Source organism: Myiozetetes cayanensis, unplaced genomic scaffold (genome assembly GCF_022539395.1).
Source record: "Myiozetetes cayanensis isolate MyiCay16 unplaced genomic scaffold, myiCay2020 scf13, whole genome shotgun sequence".
Classification (NCBI taxonomy): Eukaryota; Metazoa; Chordata; class Aves; order Passeriformes; family Tyrannidae; genus Myiozetetes; species Myiozetetes cayanensis.
The window spans coordinates 12,226,143-12,244,093 of NW_026086937.1; the positions used below are offsets into that span (position 1 = coordinate 12,226,143).

At 44.8% G+C, this 17,951-nt stretch overlaps 1 protein-coding gene across 1 annotated transcript; it reads left to right on the forward strand.

Moving 5' to 3' along the window:
• Window positions 1-6,476: 6,476 nt before the first annotated feature.
• Window positions 6,477-15,437, forward strand: UTS2B (urotensin 2B). Its single transcript, XM_050307958.1, has 5 exons — window positions 6,477-6,680; window positions 8,884-8,985; window positions 11,889-11,926; window positions 13,119-13,212; window positions 14,952-15,437. Exons 1-5 carry the CDS (start codon window positions 6,557-6,559, stop codon window positions 14,975-14,977), a joined length of 384 nt encoding a protein of 127 aa, XP_050163915.1. The 5' UTR covers window positions 6,477-6,556; the 3' UTR covers window positions 14,978-15,437.
• The last annotated feature ends 2,514 nt before the right edge of the window (window positions 15,438-17,951 follow it).

Here is a 17,951-nt window from a genome sequence, read left to right on the forward strand (position 1 = left end):
CTAGTTGGAGAGTCAACCTTTGCAATCTGAAGTCAGGTATGCATTCCAAAAGTCTCCTTTAAAGAGAAGTAATATTAAAAGTGGTACATTTCCTATATTTTTCTTCCTCATTTTAATCCTTTCCTTATTCTTATGTCAAAAGAACAGAACCAACCCAAATAATGTTAGTCACTTGGTGCTCCACATCGAGCTGCTTGCAGGCCCACAAGAATCCTAACAATGCGGCAGGTAGTGGTGAAGCACCTGGGCCATTCTCAGCTAGTCAGTCACTACCACCTGGATGGAACCACAACACACTGATTTTGTAAGAGGGAGTTTGATGGGGCCTGAAGACACTACAGTTCTTGCCTAGCAGTGACTTTGCTATATTCCACTTTGAAAAATTTCTAGCTCTACCTAAACAAATCACCTTGTATGATTGCACCTGCCCATCCTTTTCTGGATTAAAAAAAACAAAAAACAAAAGAACCACACCAAAAATTCCTGTTACCACTTGTTCCACCTTTTTTTCCCAAGCTTCAGGGTGGTAAGCAGGCCAAAAGGTGAGGGAGGGATATGTCCTACGGCCTCAGTTGGAGTCCTTGTTTCAAGTCATGATTTTGTATATGCAAGTCTGCCCTCAAAAAGCAGTGGTGTTCACTCAACAAAACACTCTTTTGCATGTGCAGAAGTCTCACAGATTCTTAGCAGCTCGGGGTGCAAATGAAAAGTTAGGTAAAAAGACAGGCTCTCCAAAAGGCAAGGTTTGTCATTATCTGCACAAGTTTCACCAAAACACAACAGATCTATGTATCCTTCATGCCTCCCTGTAGTGATAGTTTTCTAGAAGAAATGGGCAACATTTCTCAATAAGCCAAAAAACCAGATGGTAACTGAGAAGAGGAAGAGTGAGAAAGGGGAACAACAGTGTGAAAGTTGGCACTATTAGCAGATAGAATTGACATCTACAACCTTAGAAGTGCCCCAACCAGCATTTTTAGCAGGCAATTACCCAGCCTTGTCTTTTTGGTGATGTTACTCAAAGTAATACAGGCACAAGCTACATTCATCATCCCAGATGAACTTAGGCCTTGCAGAAAGTGAGTCAGAACAGAGGGGGTTGAGCTCAGGGTAAATCTGATGGTATAACCAGGTCACTCCAGACCCCACCTCTTCAGGACACTGTCATGGCATGGGGGTCAGGTTAGTCCTTACACACCCACACCAATATTTACCATTCAGCATCACTAGAAATGTCTTTGACATCAGCAGGTCATGGCACATTTCAGAGCAGAAAAGGTTTCTATATTTCCTTCCTCTCCTCACCAGGAACCTCAGCTAAGTAACCCCACTCAGTAGGGACACAGTGCTGAATCTGGAGGAGGCACTTCAGTTCAGCATTATAAGGCAGAGGTGAGAATGGTACCACAACTTCCTCTGCTCCCTGCTTTTTCTTCACAGACTGCCTCTTCCCACATCCAACGCCTTTACATTCTTGATTTACTCTTTCAGTCCCTCCCTCCAGGAAGATATTTTGGAGCTGTCTTGCTCTCTGAGAAGTTGGATGGTTTCCTGACAGACCTCAATGTGGATTTGAAAGCCAGGCAAGGCAGCCCAGCTGCACTTCTTATCCTCCACTGCCTTGACCTTGAGGAACTGGTTCTCTGTAGTACAATGCCCATCTGATAGGAGCTGGTGATGCTTCCCTTTTTGTGGCCCTTGGTTGCCTGCAGTAAGGTGGAAGCTTGAGCTTCTCTACACTCTGCCTTGGACCTTTCCCTTTTCTTTCTCTAAGCAAAGACACAGTTAAACCACAGCAAATAATTTTATGTCAGTAACAGGCCAAGCAACAGCTGAGTCCCAAAGACAAGCACGTAGAAGGGGGAACAAATTGTATGAGTCAGACTAAAAGCTTCATAAATATTGACTGGTTTTAACAGTCCCCTAAGGAACAGAGAATCTCATTTTATAACAACATCTCCCTCCCTGTTATGCACTCTCTCCTTTCAGGGAGCTGTGAGGGGGACTACTCTCCTGGCTTATGAGCACAATATTTTAATTCTTTTCTGCAGTCAAGTTGCCCTGTCAGGGACTTTGCACCACACATCAGCAGAGTATCTGAACACCTTCCAGTGGTGCTTTAAATAACAGACTGGAGTGTGCTTTGTTCTCCCAAGTTTGCCCCAGGGTAGAGGTGACTCAGGCAGAGGAGAAATCAGACATTAAATATATAAGGGATGAAAGGTGAAGAGGACAGGCATTTCAATACCTTCTCCTCTGGTTCCTACCAGGTGAAGCACAGTTGGAGACTCAGAGGAGCAGATAGATGCCATAGGAATATAGACAGAAGAGACAAATGGGGAAAAGTCTACAATGGGGATACAAGCAAGGAAGGCAGACACTATGGAAGAGAGAAAGGACTTAGCCACAGAAGTAGGAAACAGCTTGTTGCATATGTAAATAGATAGAGGTGATCGGGGCATGTGGAGGGAGAGGGAGTACACTAAGTCATTGCCCAGGGCAGGGAGCAAGATGACTCCTGCCTTTCTGACATTGTGTAGGAAGTTCATTTCACCCCTGCTGTGCATGCAGCTGCCTTTTCTTGCCAACTGTAAAGCTCACCAACTTCCCCCTGATTTGATAGCACTTGCAAGCCCTCATTCTGTCTTTCCCTCTACAGGGCATGTCCACTCCCCATTTCCAAATCTAATTCCCCACCCTCATCTTATTATTAGGAACATTCTAGGCAAGAAAACAGATGCATGAAATCTCCCCATATGTACCACACAGTATGAAACCCTGTCTCTACCACCTGAGACTAACTAGTTACAGCCAAGTCCCATCTTTGGGGCAAAGGTTGAGTAATAGTTCATATGTACTTTCTCCCAGTCTTTAGTAAAGACACTTCCCTGACAGGCCCTCCCTCAGCAAGTTGTTTGCTTTGGGACAAAACAAGCTATGGTTAAGTGGAGACCATAAGACCATGACAAAGCCTGTGGATGCTGATGAGGCTCACCTGGAATACATGATGCATGTGGTAGTTTTGTGTGCCCTCAGGAGGCTCTGAAAAAGAAAAGAATATTCTCTCTCTCTTCCAAATCCCAAATGTGCAGCATACAAAGTGGTCTGGAAACCTGCCACTCCAAGCTGGCTCTGTAAAATAGCCTTTTTATTTTCCTTTTTCAGCAGCTCAACACTGCCTCCTACAAGTCACTCAAGTCCCACAATGAATTCCATCTGTCTGAGACTTGCTCTGAAACAGTGGGATTAAACTCAGGTTAGGTTATTTGGGGCTGCATCTCTTCTAGAGACAGCCCTAGTTTCATTAGAGCTAATGGCAAAGCTCAGAGTAACTTCAGAGAAACGGGGATTTTATATAACATACCTGAAAGCCTTTATCACTCCAAGATCCACCTGGCAGAAGAGTCTGTGCACAGAGAGAAGCTGAATTTTTTGAGGAAGATGATGTCAGAGGGAACAGGTAGCCAAGTGCAGTGGTGCTGACAGCAAGACAGGGACCCATCCCAAGAGGGACAAGCAGGGCAGGATCAAAGACTGCAGCCAGATTCAGTCAAGAGCCCCCCTCATCAGGGAAGCCCCTGATGATGAGCCAGGTCCCCGGGTCAAGATGGAAGTCAATACACTGGTGAGAATCAGGCCTGATGACACTAGTCAGGAACAAACAGGTCAGTGAATATCAGACAGTCCACAGAGATGGGGTATATCTGAGGTTAGGCCAGGAAGTCAACTTGCAGGTCTGGGTTCAGATCAGCAGGGACCATGTGCAGGCAAAGACAACTGAGCCCCAGACCAGCATAGCTCAGGGAAAAACAGAAGTGGACCAGGGCTGAGCTTAAATGGGGCTCCTGAGCTGATGGGCAGAGAGGGTGGTGAGGCCCCAGCTGAGGATGCTCAGGACTATTAACACCCTCTGGGCCCTGACATAGTTATTCATCTCTCTCATGCTCAGGGCTAGTGCAGCTGAATTTGTGGCATCTGCTTGGGCCAAGTTTTCTCCATTCCTGCCATCTGGACTGGTTGGCTTTGTCTGCACAGCTCCGTGGAAAGAGAAACTAATACATGGTGAGGCTAAAACAGAATAGGACCTTGGAAGGTGGAGATGGAACTCACATCTTCATGCTCTCATTATCCTTGAACTCCAGACACAAGTACTCAGTGGAGCATGTAGAAGACATTATCACTGAGTGAAGCAGTAGGAAGAATGTGGAGACTATGTTGTTTTCCTGTGGAGAATAAAATACGTAAGAACAAAGTATAATAGTATTTCCAGCATCTGGACAAATGGGCAGCGGAATTTTCCAGGTAGAAATCTTAGAGAAGTCCAACACTGCAAATCAACAACCTCATAACTTCAAAAAATGCAAAAATTCCACCAGTGCTTGGCAGCAGCTGCCAGACGTCTATTCACCAACCCATCCGATGAGAGCATCCACTCCTCACAGCATCCAGTAATCTTCCTTTTCATATGTAAATATAGCATGGCAGTTTCTCACCTTCACCAGAGCCCTCATTTGAAAGGTCTGGCACACTCTATACATGAGTTGCTTTGGGGGCTGAACATTGCAATGATCCAGGACTGAAGTTTCTCTGCAGTGAAAGAGGAAATCCCAGGAATAACTCATCTTCCTGAAAGAGCCTGCCAATAGCCCATGAGATCTTACAGCCAAGGGTAGGAAAAAACAGTCAGAGATCTGTGGATTCTTCACAAACTGGAAGAACCCACTGTGTATCAAGGCAAAGTCAATTTCACAGCAGATCTCAAGAGAAGCTGATAGGAAGCTGGAAAGGCACTTATCACCAAGTTCAAATGGACCTGACCTTCTCTTAGGAATTTAGTTTTGAGTCATAGCTACTATTGTCCATACTGGACTCCTGTGCAAGGTGCTGCTCATCAAGTTATGGCCTCTGCTTCATGGGGGCTACTCAACCCTGATCAGTTTGAAACAGGCAGCTTAGGGAGACAGAGGTGGCTGGAAAAGTGTTCTTAGTGGAACACAGGTATCCTTGAGTCCAAACAGAACTTTGTGAAGAAGGGAAGTACTTCAGCTAGCTGATCATTGTCTCACACAAATCTGAGGGAAAATACAAGTTTAATTTATTTGTACATATTATATCTGCAGGGAAAATTTTGGAATATTTTCTCAGTAGAGAAGTATTCATTAATAGAAGCATCACATTCATTATTATAGACATGTCTTGCAAAAACTCTAAGCCTCTTCCCCTATATTTTTATTTATAATACATCAAATAATAAAATAATACAAGGGTTATTAAAAGGCTAGTCATTCTATACATATCCAAGGCACAGAGCAAGTTGTAGGGAGAGCAGGGGACCAGAAGCCAAAAGCCCAAACATGGAAATGATACTAAGATGAAGTGCAGGTACCATTAGATGAAGCTATGTTGGGTAATCTGGCATGACGTGGTGTCAAAAAAGCACACACAGTGAGTCACTAGGAGTGTATGTACAAGTCAGAGCTTGGCCTGATCCTCTCCCCCATCCCACCACGGGGGGAGTAAGCCAGCGGCTGTCTTGTGCTTAGTTTCTGGCTGTGGTTAAACCATGGCAAGTGCAGATGATTCAGTTCTGCATGAAAAGCAGAAGTGAAGAACAAAATTTAGTGCTGTTACTATTACAACTTTTTTCTTGGTAAGATGGTAATAGAAAAGCTGTAGCAGGTCCCTGATCAGTAGTGATGGATAAGCAATGAATGGAAGTCAAACTAAAACATAGTCATGACCTGAGAGGACATGGAATATGTACAATATGCCTCTATAATTTGTTCTAAAATTATAAAATAAGGCTGTGTAGCCAGAACCAGCGTCTGACCTTCCACTTCTTTTTTTTCCCCCAAGAAAAAAACTGAAGACACTTGCCCATCCTTGACGTATTCCATATCACTGCCAAATCTGCACTCCCCCACTCAAAATAATCCCAAAATAGGGTGTGATGCCTTTCCCGTTGACAAAGCCGTAAGTCACAGTGAGCAAGACACACTCGACATCCTCCAATCAGTTAAATGAAAAGAGCTCTACCCCTCTGTTTCCCACCACTTCAGCACTCATTATATCTCACATTAATTAATATAGGAGCTAGGAAGTGAGATGATAAATTACAAAACCCCATTAGCCTGATTCTGTCCAAACTGGGAAAATATGGCAACTTGTACATTAGACAAATCTTCCTTGCTAACGTGGGAGTCCTCATGTCTGAACTCCATTAAAGCAGCAGCCCTGAAAAAATATTTTTAATGTACATATGTATGGAATGCATATCAACGTGCGTGAACAGTGCACGCCTGTGGGAACATCAGAATTCATTAGATCAGTCTGATATGAGATCTATTGAACAGGTTCCATCTGACATATGTTACTGGGTTGTTCTGTCCACTCCCAAAGGAGTGAATCATATTGACAGGTTGAATTATATCTCAAGAGATATTTTTCTCCCCTCCTCCAAAGGCCATTTGCAATCACGGCACATCCACTGCCTCTTAAAAGTGAGCTCATCTGGCGCTGGGTTGCATTGAAGTCCTCCACCGTGCCTGAAGGAAGAATGCTTCTGGGCAGTGGGAACGTGGACAAGATGTGGTCTGTCCAGCTGTGTCTTGGAGTGCTAACCATCCTGACCATGACTGTGTGTGTCCCATCCACACATGGAGAACCTTTTTTACTACAAGGTAAGCTGGAATACAGGCTACATGACACAGGTAGGTGGTTATGCTTTTGCTTTGCTGCTTGCCATGGCCAATGCAACACTCGCTTATCTGGGAAAGGAAACAAAATGAACCTCGGGCTATACTAAACAATCAATTAACATGGGTGCTAGTGAGAGACTTGTTCATATCAGCATGAGCTAAAGCTGTTCTTCTAATCTGCAGCTGGTTGCATGACACATTCTGCTAATGAGTGAAAATATCAGATCTGGAGAAATCTGTTAAGGGTAGCTCTTTCTCTCCAATAAAAAATCTCCAAAGAAAAACATTAAAATATCAGAGAGTAGCATTTCAAGTATGTACCATATGAGATTTGGCAGCTCATAAATGTCAGTAGTAGGGTGCTGCTGAACTTTTTTTCTTAAAAAAAAAAAAATATAAAAAGAACTTCTTTTTGTATGTTCTTCTCCCATAATTTAAATTAGTCTTAGCTTGAACTTATACTGCAGGGAAACGTCAATCATTAATGTTCTTTCTTAAAGAGACTTGGCAGTGGAAAAAAGAATGAGCAGCTAAATATAGCCTTGAAAATAACATTGCTTTTCAAATGTTTTTTCATCTTATATCACCTATTTATTTTTGTAATGACAACCAAAATATTCCCAAGGCCAAGCTATCTAAATACTGCTTGTGTTTAGCTTTTACTAGAGTGTTTATAGGGTGTTTTTTTTCCTGTAGCAAATCCCCTGAGCAAGTAAAAGTAGGTATTTTAAAATTATAACTGTCTTTCAGACTTAAGAACAAGGTTTATAGCACTCCATGCTAACTGCAAGTTTTACACAGCGTATAGCTTTGTTCACTCCCTTGGGTTTATTTCTAGAGATCACAGTCGGGGCCAGAGGCTTCAGCTGCAGCGTGAGGCAGGGTTGGGTCTGGCCAAATACCTGGAGCACCCCTTTGTCCAGCATCCCTCTGCTTCTGCAGATTTATGTGACTTCAGCTAACAGAGCTGATTCCCATATACTCTTGAGCATCCTTCAGGCTCACCTGGTATAATGCTTTGCCTCATGTTTATCAAAAATAATTGCATTCATCCCCTCAGAGCTCTGTAGGGCTGATGGCTATTCGAGACTGTTTTCTCCTTTCTTACCTCCCTGAAGCCATTGAGATGAAGTCCTAATGAAGAAGAGAAAATAACCCTTTCTGTATAATTTCTTAGTATTTTCCATGGATTCTGTAGGTATCTTCTAGGGCTTTGTAGGGTCTTGGTGTGCAGAAGGGGTGTTCAAACCAAAGATTTTGTGGAATGGTCACTCCACCTATAATGTCTGGCTCTTATTCTGTCATTATCAAAAATCAGTGCAACATTCTAGTCTCAGATGAGTCTGAAAATCTGTTGAGCAGAGCTGGGAGGGTCTCTTCAGGGCACTGATTAGTCCCGTCCTGTGTCTGTTGGTTTCTGCCAAACCCTTGACCTTAACAACCATTCATTTGAGGGCATAGCCACAACCACTAAAGTAAAACCACTGAGAAAGCTCCCTAAAGGGGCCTCCTAGAGATGTCCAAATTGCTTGGGGAAGTTTTTCCTGGAAAACAGAAAAACTCTGCATAGTCTTGCTTAAAGCTCCTCCACAGTTGGTTCAGGAGGAATCCTGCAGTATTGTTGGCAGTCAGATAGAGCAGGCTGTGTTAGTGCAAGAACGGGCTGTGGGGCTTCAGGGCTTGTCAGCTGTGGTACCCACATACCAGCCTCATGAGAAGTGAGTTCTCACCTCTATTGGCCCTGGGAGGTGCATGGTGTGAGTGGGGGGAACACCTGCAGTTTTGAGAAGAGAGGATCTGGTGGGTTGCTTGTCTGGCTTTGCAGAGGCATCCACTATATCCGCCTTGCAGAAGAGGGACTGTCTAAATGAAGGTGATGTCTCCAGCTCTCTGCAGCCAGCCATGCTGATGAAGCTGCATAGAAACTGGCCAGCAGCCCGGGGCTGGAAGGGAGGGCTCCACATCCCACACACCCTTTCACTGCACAGCCCTCACTGCCTGGACATTTTATTCTGTGCTCACACACCTTCTTTTTCCCCTGAGCTCCTTCTACCCTCATGAGTGCTGACAGGAGACATTTTCTTTCCACTCCTTACCCTGCTTAATGTGATTAAGAGATTAATTGAATCAATTAATTGATTCTTAATTTGATGAGATTGAGAAAGATGTGTTTTATGTGCTGCAGAGAACCGAGTGCTTCCAGAGAGAGAAGACACAAATCATGAGGACACACTGCTGAATCTACTTCTTAATAAGAAATTTGCATGGCGGAGGCCAGAAAATATTGGTAAGTAAAGGGGATGGGAGATCTCCACTTTCTGAATCTGTGTGTGCATGAATGCAAGGAACCTGATTCTCAGGTTCCTCAGAAATACCAGCTGCTCAGAAAGCAGAAGCACCCAGTATGGTGCCTACATGTCAGATGTTCTCCACCATGGGGCTCCAGGACCTGCTTTTGCAATGCCAAAAACCACATTTCCCACATCCTCAGACACTTAACATTGTGCTGGCAAGTGAGACTCTGTGTGTACATAAGTAATAACAAGAAGAGATTCTGCTGAGTTCCTGTGCACCTGATATCCCTGAGACATTGCGTTCAATGCCTGGGATACGGGCCAGCTTTGGGAGCCACCTCTCCACCCACACCCCACACAGCCCCATGGGCTTTTGAGAGACAGCTCAGCATCTTGCTGAAATCAGCAGCACCTTGTGAACACGTGGGGCAGTGGGGTGGCGACAAAACTTTACCGAGATTGTGTAGGTGAGATCCCTTGGGGTCAGGTGTAGGCTGGGACAAGAGCAGTGGGAGCTCCTGCCTGAGCCTAAGCCCCTGCTACTGCTGGAAGAGGTTGAGACAATGGGCTTTCCCCACACAGTGGAGACACCAAAGACAGACCATGGGGAAGTTTTCCTGTTTGTGCTCTGTGAACAGACACCAAATTTAAAGCCACCATGTGGCTAAACTCAAACCTGCTGAAGAGAAACTTGGGCTTTCCCTGACATTGGGCACCAAATCGATTACAGAGGTCAGCTATTCCCACGGCCACTGCACCCAGGGGAGGGTTGGAGCTGTATGTGGTGGTCTCAGAGCAGGAAGCTGCCCTTCCCTGTGAAAACAGCTGAGAGCAGGGCCCAGAAAACATTTTGTTATGAAAATCCATTCATCAAATTCACTCAGTGCTCTTCCCCAGATGCTTGTTAATGCAGCAAGGCAGTGGTTAAACAAGCCTGGGACAAATAAATAAACACAAATAAATCAAGTCCTTATACTAACAAAGGCATCTTCTTTCAAAGAGGATGCATTCAAGAAATAACATTTTTATGATAGGTTTATGGATTATTGCACTTATTACTCCTGGAGGAAAGGCTGCATTTTATGCCAGACAATTGAATATAATGAATCTCTGAGCAGAGCACAGACAGAGGATTTACAGCAGGCAGTTTCTCAAGGCTTCATCCATAAATTAACTTCCTTCTCCCTGCCTGAGATAATCTGTTCCAAATTTCGACCGCTGTTCATTTTCTATTCATCGCAGTCGCTGGCCAAACTTACAGTTTTCAGAAAGTCAAGCCAAAATAGGCACTTGAAACTCTGAAAGAGGTTAAAATGTCTATAATAATAACAACAACAACAACATCTCTTAAGTGGCACTTTTGACTTATAGATATGCCAGGATGTCTCTCTCTACCTTATGGATATGTAAAGAAATACTTGGGAGGAATATGATCGAGGTCGTTGCTGACAGTGCCAGGAACAGAGCCCACACCTCCTGACTCTCATCCCCATCCCCATCACATCTGTCAAACTGAGTCCCGATGTAATGGTTTTGCTTAGGGATTGCTGCTTTTACTGGCAGTTAAGTATCTGTCTGAAAATATTCTGGATTTTTCAACAAAATGGTTTCCTTCTTGAAGCAGAAACCAAGAAAGCAGTCAGCTCTTTCTTGAAACCCTCCTGCTCAGTCTCAAACACTAAAAAAAACCCCAAAACAAGTCTGGCAATGTGTTTGTGAGTTGAAGTCTTATCTGAAATGTGAAATCAAGGGGAATTATGTCCTAAATCCCTTTGACAATCCAGACCAATGCCTGGTGCCACATTAAGAGTAGACAAAAGAGGCAGCTACAGGGCTGTTTTTTGGCTTGCTTGTGGGGCCCAGCAGAGATATTCCTTAGGTCTTTCCTGGCTCTTCTGCTTATTTTAGTGCATTTTTCCCAAACTAGCACTTAAAACCAGGTGATCACTTTGGGTTCCACTCCCAGGAGGACTACTGCAGCCAATCACTCAGCTTTAACTGAGCTAATGTATCTTGTTCAAAAATTAAATGGTTTTGACAACAGTCTGAGTGTAGAATGAGGTACCTCAGTCCTCAAGAGCAGCGAGACTGAAACCCCCATCCCTGCAGCTTTCCCTATTGTTAGTCCAGGCCAGTCTCAATTCAGCTGGAGGTTTTAAAGCCTGTTTCCAGGCACCAAATTCTCTCCTCCTTCTGAACAGGATGTCTCAGGGCAGTTCATTCATCCACCTGCATAGTTTTTTTGACAGTAGTACAGTACTGATTAGCCTTGAGATCTCTAAGTCTGATCTATGAAGCTGGCCCCCAGGTCCTTGTGCTCCCTCAACATTTAGAGGTGTGGAATCCATGCACTCACTGCTATGTGCCTTTTCCTGTTGCTCCACTCTGCTAGCCCAGATCTTTGCTGACTTATAAAGCAGTAAGTTCTGTTAGGCTAACTTTGTGTGTTCTGACTTCTGCCTGCATGGGATGGGTGATGTGAGCATAAACAAGTCCTAAAGGAAGCCATGAAATTTCATATAAAGGCCAGTGGCAGAAAAGCCTGCATTAGAGGTTTGCTGTTTAGCAGGATAAAATTGAAAAGCAGCAAGGAAGTTCACCTGAGTTGGTGTCGCACAATAAGTGACCTCATCGGGCCAATTCCCCTATGGCCTGGTGAACAGCAAAGAAGCCTCCCTCATAATGGAGAATTAGGATAAAGTCCAATAGGATTCAGCAGAGAAGACCTACTTTTATGTCAGTTTCTGCTGTCATTCATTTGGAGATCACTAGTAGGAATTAAATGATAACTAGGTCTTTTCTTGTCAACCCCTGGAGAGGACAAATGAGAAAAGGTTTTTAATTTGAGCTTCAGGAGGCAATGCAGATACTGACATTACTCTCTCCCCTCTTGCAGACTGGGAGTTGGCAAAGAAATTTGAAGAGCTTGAACAGGTGAGAAAAGCAAATGCACTGACACATTGATGCATGCATGTATGAATGAAAAGGATTGTTTAAGCTGTCTTTATGCCATATTCTTCCATCTTTGCATCCTGCTGCCCTTCATCCTGATGATATGATGTAAGCATGTATTGCACAAAGAGAAAAGGAGAATCTGGGCTATAAAAGCATAACCTGGGCTAAACAACTGCACAAGCTGGAAAAGGTAGAAAGAGAGCAAGGTTATAGAAGAGTGCAATGAGAGCTGAGGCAGCTCCTGCCTCTGTCACCAATGAAATGCCAGTGAAGGCCGAGCCAGGAAAAAATTAAGCACCAATGGAAATCTCCATAAAAGAAAAGCAAGTGGGAAGAGGAGGTCATGCTTCCTTCCTAAGCATTGTATCAGCTGGCTACATTAAATAACAGGTTGAAGTTGGGAGGGATAGCCACTGCCCACTTAAAACAGAATTTTTTTCTGGACTCTTTGACAGTAAAGGTGGCCCTACCTAAGGCCAGAACCCTGCCGGGCTGATCAAAGTGCACACACACACACAGAGCATCCCCACCCTACACACAGTGCCCAGGAATAGGGAAAGGTCTGCAGCAATCTTGACACGGCTCCCACTCCCCAAACTCCATGAAAAGGGGAAGTGTTTTTTCTGTCCTTCTCAGGCCAGCTGTTTGCATGGATCCTGGAGGTCATGCTAGGTTCCACATGGCACTTTTCACCTGAGACTGAAAAATCATGGTGCATCATGCCAGAGGGGAGGCTACCAACTCCTATGCTAGCCCCTCGCTCCAGTGCTGAAGGATGTAAAACTCTGATTTTCTGGGGGCAAGTCTGCCAGAGCAGAAGTCGGGATGATGGCTGTAGATGTTCACAGTCTACTAGAAAATAGTAGCTATGGATGAAGAACCAATATGGTGGACTACCCACATTATAACCAGGGAAAGCTAGCGAGAACTGTGAGGGAGAGAGAGGAGGGACAATCCAGAGCAGTGGAAGAGCAATGCTCTCTGCTGCAGTGGCTAGATGCCTGGAGACCTGCCTCAGCCCTGTCTTGACTCTTAGCCCAGTATCCTACAGCCTCCTCTCTACAGGGGTTACAGCCAGTTTACATGTACCTCCTTTGCCCTGCACTTGCCAACACTCTGTGGAGCTCCTCATAATGGGCCTTTGTTTACTGCTGTGTTTCTGTTTAAATAGCTGGAGAAGTTGAAGGATCAGCTCTCAACTGAGGAAGGGTCAGAGGTGGCCTATGCCTTGGAAAGTCTCTCAGCATCCCAGCCCAAAAAACGCGGTAGGTTTTGCGTTAGAGCCTCACAGCCATCCTGTCCACTCTCATCTCTAGGGCTTCCTTTCTGCAGCAAAGACAGTGACAGTAAACATGCCCCAAATATGCTGAAAAACAGCTGGTTGGCAGCTTATCCAGCAGTCCTGGCCCTCTCTTGTTAATGGCTGGCTGATTTAGCAGCTGGTGAGAAGGACTGTGTACCCAACCCTGTCTGCTGTCGAGGCAGATACAACTGGGTCTGCACACCAGGACCTCATAGAGGCAGTTGGTGTCGCATCTCACTTTTCACAGAGGAACATGGGGTTATATGAGCAATGAGTGCGTGCCCTGGAGGGGGTGAGTTCTGTGTGAACACGTTCCCACAGTGCACCCATTGCTTTGCTCTGGGCACAAAGCTAGTGCTGAAGGCATAATGAGACGTGGACTGCACGCATTCCCCTCTGCCAAGGTCAATGCCTCCCTACAGAGAAAAAAGGAGCACTTGTTTCTGCTGCTGAGAAGCAGCTAAAAAGGATGTGGAAATCAACCAAGAACACAGGGAACTAAGGTCTGGTAGGTCTCCCAGTTGGTCTCCGAGCTCTGTCCAGTCCATAAGCAGTCACTCAGCAGCCTGTTGTACCAGTGCTCCTGCAAGGCTGCCCCCAACAAGCACAGGGACAACGCTGCTCAAAGTGTCTTTCTGTGGAGTCCTCCACAAAGCAGCAGCAACAGCTGTGAACCAGAAGTCACTGATGACAGATCTGGCCTAAAACAAAAGAGCTAGTTCTGCCCTTAGCCCACATGCTTTGTGCATGTGGAAGTTGACAACCTGCCAGACAGCCAAGAGAAAATTCCTTTGTGCAAGGCTTGCTTAAGTGCTTAGGTGATCCTTAGGCAATATGCAATTTATAAGCAACCCTGGAGGCTGTCATTAATTTGGCTAATGTAATTCATGCCCTCACCAGTCCTGGAAGTTTTAAACATAGATAAAACTTCTTCCCCTTGCCAGGTTTAAATCAGATTCTGACAGAAATTAAAACAGAGAATCTTTGTCTTCATCTAAAGTACTTCCAGTCTGGGAGGAGCTCGTGTCTCAGCATGAGCACTGCTGATTCAGTAGAAGCTTCCTTCCAAGATTCTGCTTTCAAAAACAAGGTAGAAATCTCTTCTCATACTTGATAATAGGAGACCCACATGGGATTCATGGATTCGTGCTGGTGATACAGCTATTTATTTTTTCCAAAACCAAAATATGCATCCTTCCCTAATCTAGTCTTCTTAGAAGATCCCACAGAGATCAGTGTTGTTTGGAGGATGGTTAGTAGCAGAGTGATAGTGACTGGGTTTTAAAAAAATTAAACAAGGATCAGATCCAGTCTCTCCAAGTCAGGATCCTGCTCGTCCAGTCAGCCACAGGTGAAAAACCCCGCACACACCTCTGAGGCAGAAAAACTGCTGGCCCGTAGACAAGAAGTAAAAAGGTGGTTCCTGACATTGCTGAAGTAGAGCAAAAGGAACCCTTTTAAATCAAGCAATATGGAAACAACATTTAGATCCCATGTTCACACTACGAACAACTAAAGGAAACACCTTCTACAACTGTTATATGAAGTCAAAGCTGATAATTGAGATGTGCCCAGAAACCACACTGCTGCCTTCACACCTCAGCTCTCTCAATACATGAGTCTTTTGAAACCCTCTTCCAGAGTGGGAAGCTGGAAAAAGTCTCTTGGATGCTAACATCCTTCTCTTGCATCCCTTTCCAGCCTGCTTTTGGAAATACTGCATCTGAAGGCTCATCAGGACTGGAGGATGAAGATGAGCCCTTTCCCAAACTGCCTTGCTGGGTATTAATGTGTTAAGAATTCGTTCTGTTCTCTCATCATGCTGCTAATTTGGATGTCATCCTCCATGACCACACCACAGCCAAGTCTAACAGGGACTGTGACAGGAGCTGGTAGCCCACTGCCACTTTCTGCTGTTCCTTCCTTCCGGGTTTAACCTACCATGGTCTTCTACTTGGAAGATGCTTCCCAACTTTCTGTGCTGTCCTGTGTGTGCCATTCAGGCTGTTGCCACTGTACACTCTCCCCTTCTCACCAGGTCCCCTGGGACACCAAGCACTAACTCAGCTTCCCTGGGCTTGGGCCTCTGCCCACCCCTGCAGATGTTGCTCACAGTGGAGTCTGGGTTTCCTGTTGCCTCCTACAAACAGGTCTGTGGTGACCTAATGGCTGCTGTTGGGACAGGAAGGCAGGATGGGTGTGATGTGAAGGGCACAGGGCTCAGGTTGCCTGCCTCAGCTTGCTGAGCCAGGGCTGCTCCTCACTGTGTCCTGTCAGTGTGCACAGGGGAGGGCAAGCACAGAAATCTGGATCCTTTGGATATCATTCCAATAAATATTTTTCTGTTGCACAGAAGCATGTGGTGCTTTCTTTCTCAGCCCCTGCAGAGGCCCAAGGGGCAGCACATTTCCCTTGATGTAGGCTCTTGTTACCTTAATGGTTCATGTGAAGTTTACGATGGAAATAAGGTTCCCATTAAACACCTAGGGTTATAATGTGCCTGAGAGACAGACCCTTCCTTTTGATCAGGATCAGGAATGAGAGTTGGGTCTTCCTTATAGATATGTGTGGGATGTTGTCCTCATAGGATCAGACCAGAACCACTGGCTTCTACCTACTCACACCAAAGAGATGGTTTCAGCAGAGATTTTGGGCTCATCTGGCTGGTCAGTGCACATACTAGCAAAAGGAAGAGACCACAATCCATCAGTGATTCCTACATATATAAATCTTAAGTCACATTATGACATTTGTTTGCAAAAACAAATGACCTCGTTCCTGAAGGTGTAGATTCAGAATAAATCCTAATGTTAACTTTGAAGTTTCAACAGTATAAACGAGAGCAGGATCTGATAGCCACTGTGAATATGTTGAATGGTTTTGGCTAGCATTGAACTTTCTCTCCAGGTCTTTTGAGCCATGTGATTTAATTGTATCTTGCATACTACATAGTCTTCAAAATGTTACCTCTCCCGAAGCTGTAATTACCATCCTACACTCATTGCCTTGGGCTCTGGCAAGAAGAACACGCTTACCACAGCAGTACCTTGCATGTACTTCATTAACAGGAGATCTATTCATTCTATTATAGGCCAAAGCCAACATCTATGGAATAAAACCAGTTTCATTATATCAATGACGTCTAATGACATGCAAAATACAGTTTCCTGTTACCATTAATTATTTGTTATTTCCTTGGTAGTGATTCAGAACTTATTTCCCATTTTCTGTTGCTTTTGTGCAAGCAAAAAGGAATGTGGGAGCACACTTTCACATACCCTCACATAAGCACCAAGTCCAGGAAAAAATTACACCCTATGGACAAGAGAAGGGTCTCTCTTTCTTTAAGAGTTTGGTGCTCCAGCTGAAAGGGAAGTGTGTTCCAAGAACTGAACTGAATACCCAAAGTGGTATTGAGCTCAGATGACTTCAGATGATTTCAGCTTGCAGGAAATCCCAGTGCAATGAAAGGTCAGTGCAGCAGGCTCCATCTGTCACCTGCTTGCTGTAGCCATGCCTTCCTGACCCAGTGTGACAACTCATCAGCAAGCCAGGAAAAGGAATACAGTGTCTGTGGATATTTAACAGCTTGCTCTGATCCTAGAGACAGGAATTCCCTGGAGTGCAATGCTTCCTGCTGTGTAGCAGTGATTTTGTTCTACATCCCATCAATGCAGTTATTTAAGTGCTCATGGCACCCAAACTACACAACTGTTTTCTCACAGGCACTACATGCTGCTGTATTAGATGCTTCTGCTGCAGTGATGAGTATGTGTTGAATGCAATTAATTGACTAATTAGAAGCAGAGGTGGTGATGTTTCCCCTAGGCTTACCCTCTACATGTCACTGTGGGGGTCATGTCCTTTCCCCTAAACACACAGAACAGAAACCCTTCTCTTCCTCAGATGTCACCTCCACATAGTGCCTGCTCATACCTTACCCATGCTTGGGCAGTCACTCTTGCTAAAGTTAATGACCCACAGGCAATAATTAAAGGATTTCCCTGGAACATTCTAGCCAATCGTGTTGATTTATTAGAAGAAAATCCTCACAGGCCTCTGAATGGATTTGCAAATCCAGGCAGCACAGGACAAATCTAGTGTGTAATGGATGCTGCAGTATATCCTCATTTCACATTTGTTGATCTCCACGCTATGCACAGTGGCTGAAGCCATCCAATATTGTCTACAAAAACAAATTGTGGTGCTCAGCCTTTCAGATGTCACCATATTTTAAATAGCGCTTGCCAAGTTATGGATTTTAAAGATGCTTTTTGAGCCACAGGAGGTCTCAGGGTGCTCTGTGGTAGATGGGGCAGAGGAATGGAAAGACTATTGCTTTCTCCCAAGTAATCCATACAGTGAGGTGGGAGCAGCACTGAAGCTTCCAGCTCCCAGTTGCACCAACACCACCACAGACAACTCTGTCCTGCTTTGCTTTCACATTACCCTTCAGATGAAGGGCACTTCTGCACACAACTTTCAGGGTTTAAAACTCCCCCTTTTCTGGAAGCCCAGGCTAATATCTGCCAACTGTTAAATACTTTTATGACCCACCAGTGTCTTTGAAAACCTGCTGTGTTAGCCCTGGATTCCTCTGCTCTCAGTCTCCCAAAATGTGTCACGCAATGACTCTGTCCATGTTGCTTCTGACTGAGAGATGTTTGGGTGGTCAGGTCATCACTTCCATAATCTGACCGT